We start from the raw sequence: 4,095 nt of genomic DNA, 5'->3' as shown, positions 1-4,095 counted from the left end.
CCTGCTTGAAGGTGAAGTACTCTGTGAGGTGCCTGCACTCGTGGTTCCCTCGAAGGAGGAACAACGTTTTGGGATGGTTTATCTTTAAACTCCATAAATACAGCACACACTGCAAGAGAGGGAAGGGAGGAGATGGCATGTCATAAAAACCCTTCTCCAGGGCACTAATCAGCCAGAGACTTCACTAAGTGTTTCTGGGAAGAGTCCCAAAGTGGAACCCGGAGAGAAACCCAACTCCATACTGGGCAGTAGATCTTCTCTTGGCCAACTCCAGCGCTGGGGGGAAGCCACAAGGAGTTTCTCTATATTAGGTCTGAGTTGGAGAAGTGACAAATGAGGTTGTAGTCAAGTGAAACCAGCTCAGGGCTGGGTGGGGGAAGGTTTCCTTTCAGCACAAACCAAAGCAGAAAGGGCCTATTTGCAGAGCAGCAAAGCAAAACCAGCTGTGTGCTCCAGATGTTGCACTGAGAGAGAAACCAGTGTGGAGAGCACAGACACTGAACCACAAAACAGCCCAGAAATTCAACTTCACCTTCCCCCCACTGCCTTTTCTGCTCACATGTGATGTTCAAGTTCAAAACAGGAAAAGCTGAGCCAAAACACAAGCTGAGGAAAGCCTCCAGGCTTTGAAGGGGCTTTCCACATCCCCTCTCTGAGCTGAAACACCTGGGAAATGATCTGCTTTGATGAGGCACAGACCAAAGTCACACTGAAAGGAGTGGGTTTTTTTACCAGAAATATTTCAGGGTGGCTTCCCCAAAAGCCTAAGGGAAGGGCTGGAAAGCAACAGTGCTCACAGTGTGCTCCTCATTGTCAAGGTGACAGCTCAATCAGCTGCTATCAAGGGCTAGCACATCTCCCTGGCTGGTTTGGAGTGCTGGAAGGACAACCCAGATTGACAGCAAGCTCCAAGATCTGGATTAAAGTCTCTAATAAGAGCTTACCCTCCAGGCTGACATGGACAGAACCTGCACACGCCTGGGAAATGTGAACCATGAGGTCTGTCAACAGTTTTACACCCTCAGACATTGCTAAGCATTGCAAGAACCTGTTGGAAACAACCTCCAGAACCCAAATAAATCAGTTTCCAGTTAGCTCCCAGCACAGATCTCCAGGAACTGACTGGAAACAACCTCCAGAACCCAAATAAATCAGTTTCCAGTTAGCTCCCAGCACAGATCTCCAGGAGCCTGTTGGAAACAATGTCCAGGAATGGAAACAACCTCCAGAACCCAAATAAATCAGTTTCCAGTTAGCTCCCAGCACAGATCTCCAGGAACTGACTGGAAACAACCTCCAGAACCCAAATAAACCACTTTCCAGTTAACTCCCAACACAGATCTCCAGAACCCAAGTAAATCACTTTGCAGTTAGCTCCCAGCACAGATCTCCAGGAACCTGCAGGAAACAACCCGGAAACAACCTCCAGAACCCAAATAAATCAGTTTCCAGTTAGCTCCCAGCACAGATCTCCAGGAACTGACTGGAAACAACCTCCAGAACCCAAATAAACCACTTTCCAGTTAACTCCCAACACAGATCTCCAGAACCCAAGTAAATCACTTTGCAGTTAGCTCCCAGCACAGATCTCCAGGAACCTGCAGGAAACAACCCCCAGAGCCCAAATAAACCACTTTCCAGCACAGACACCTTAGCCATGCTGGTGGTTTGAGCACTGAACCTGCATGGGAAGCTCTACATGAGTCACTCCAGCTGATCCCAAACCTCAAGGAGCTGTAAAGCACCAGCCTGTGTCTAACTTGGAATTCAAACCCACATTAAAAACTTGATTAATTCTCAATTCTCAGAGTGACCAAGGCCAAGGCCAGTAGCAGAATATGTTTTATTGCCTCTGTTACCAGGAGAAATACTCCCAACAAACCCATTCCTAATTATTCTGGGATTTAAAGCTTTAACCTCCTGTGTTTGCAGCTAAATGTCACTTTTCTGGGCTGGCAGGAGAACTGGAAAGTGAAAGCTGCTATAAATGAACCCAATGAGTTGCTAAGGACTTGAAGAAAGAACCAGCCCTGGCAGCAAAGCCAAGCAGAGACACAGCACCAGGAGAGAGGAGGATTTGGGATGTATGGATGGCTGGCAACTTGCAGGAAAGAGAGTGAAAAGCACATTTGAAGAGGTTTAAAGGGAAATGGGATTGAATTGGACACCACAATTCATCCTGGACACACACAGAGCAAAGCACAGACACATTCCCTGTGGCTATAGCCACTTCCCAAGGATCTGAGGGCTGCCAGGTACCATAGGAGTAAAGGACACTCAACAGCCCTCGAGGGCTCCAGAGGGGCTGGAATGAGGAATGAGGGAGGTTTCACATTTGCATGCCTCAAATACTTCCTGGTGTTTTGCAGGGATCCCTTTCCCAGACTTCCAGAGCTCTGTGCCCAGGAACTGATTACTCCTGTTGCCAATGGCCCAGAAGCAGCTCCAACACTTTGGGCTTTTGGGCTTAAATAATCTTAATTAATCTCCTTCTCCTGCCCCTGGGTGTAAAGCCCAAAGCCAAGGGGTTGATCCCTCCCTTCCACTGGGAAAGGGAAAGCTCAGCAGGCCATGGAGAAGGAATCCCTAGAGGAATTGCAACCTACAACCCAACAAATTCCAGAGGGGCTGGTGCCAAACCTGCCCACAAGCCACAATCTTTCTCACCATTCCCAAGGCCTGGAATTTATAAGGAAGTTATACACATGGAGCCTGTGAGCTCTTCCCAGAGTGGGAACAGAGGGAAAACTGCCCCCTCCAGCCCACAGCTCACACCTCACAGCACTGACTGGATCTCTTTACATTATTCCAGATAAAAAGTGCATTAAATCAAGATTCTCCCACCTATAATTCCGTAATTAGACAGCAATTAGGTATCCCATTGGAACTAGATTGAAAAATCCAGTCTGGCATTATCCCTCCATTTTTCCTGACAAATCTCTTTCCATAGATTTTATTTCAGGTCCTGATAATTGTTTTACTTGATAACATTATTCTATTCCTTGTTTTCCAGCTTCATGGCTCAGGATGGCCCCTGCCCACTCCAGGCACAGACCTCTCCTGGGGCAGGGCTGGAGATGGAAGCAAAGCTTCATGAAAGAAGCTTTAGAGACTGTGGGAGAATCCTCCAGCAGGACACTGCCTCCTCAGCATCTCCAAATGCAGGAGTTCATCCCAATTTCCATGCTTCCCTCTGAGCTGGGGACTGTGACCACTTAGTTTCGCTGTCACAGAAGGTTTGTGACAGCCAACACTTCCCAGAGTGCCATTCCATCAGCATTTCAGCTTTCACGGGGCTGTTTCCCTCCTCTCTCCCCCCACAAATCCTTTCTTTAACAAAACCCAACCATCCCCCGCAATCCTTGGCCTCATTATCCTGGGAATGAAGGTTCTGAAAGGAGAATTTCCCTAAGCCAGAGGCCCATGGTGCATAATTTGTTGCAGGCATCCAGCTGAGCTATCAACAGAGGCTTTGGGGAGGGGGGGGAGAGGGTTTAAAGGTTTTGTTTGAGCCAAAAATTCCTCTTTTTACCTGGACAACCAAACTGCATCCACAGGGAATGCCTGGGAGGGTTGTTTGAGCCCTTACACCGCCTTGGCCTCCACTTCTGCATGTTTCCTGCCTGCATCAGGATGCAATTAAACCATTCCCTCCTATTTTGTTCCATTAAAAGGATATTATAGAATCATGGAATATCCTGAGTTGGAAGGAACTCACAGGGATCAGCGAGTCCAACCCCTGGCTCTGCACAGGACACCCCCAGCTGCTCTGGGCAGGCACTGGATCATGTCCCCACCCATGGATGCACAAGTTTGTGTGGTGACTCATGATGCTGCTGCTGCTCTCCACATTCCCACTGGCCAAAGCCCAGGGAAACCTGGATGCTTTTCCATCTCCTGAACCTCTGGGATACTCCCAACCTGCTCAGAAACCAGTTTCTGCCCATCCAGGTGGGCATGTCTTTCAGCACAGGGCAGTAGGTGGAAGGCAGAGACACACATCAATAGGAAGAGGAGAATCAAACCCTCTGGATTGTGTTTGTCAGTGCCATTCGGAGCAGCTCCCACACATACTCATCAAAGCCCACCCTGAGT

At 48.5% G+C, this 4,095-nt stretch overlaps 1 protein-coding gene across 1 annotated transcript in view; it reads right to left on the bottom strand.

The window, feature by feature from the left end:
- Positions 1-4,095, bottom strand: part of LOC103797355 (serine/threonine-protein phosphatase 2B catalytic subunit gamma isoform) — a gene marked incomplete at both ends in the record, with an annotated part of 16,033 nt that overhangs the window by 8,107 nt on the left and 3,831 nt on the right. The window contains one exon of the mRNA XM_009069567.1: positions 6-109. Coding sequence (XP_009067815.1) covers positions 6-109 — 104 coding nt within the window. The remainder of the gene's footprint in view (positions 1-5; positions 110-4,095) is intronic.

Source organism: Acanthisitta chloris, unplaced genomic scaffold, assembly GCF_000695815.1.
Source record: "Acanthisitta chloris isolate BGI_N310 unplaced genomic scaffold, ASM69581v1 scaffold8752, whole genome shotgun sequence".
Taxonomy (NCBI): domain Eukaryota; kingdom Metazoa; phylum Chordata; class Aves; order Passeriformes; family Acanthisittidae; genus Acanthisitta; species Acanthisitta chloris.
Note: the sequence above shows the minus strand (reverse complement) of the source record. Positions and strands in the feature narration are given on the sequence as shown.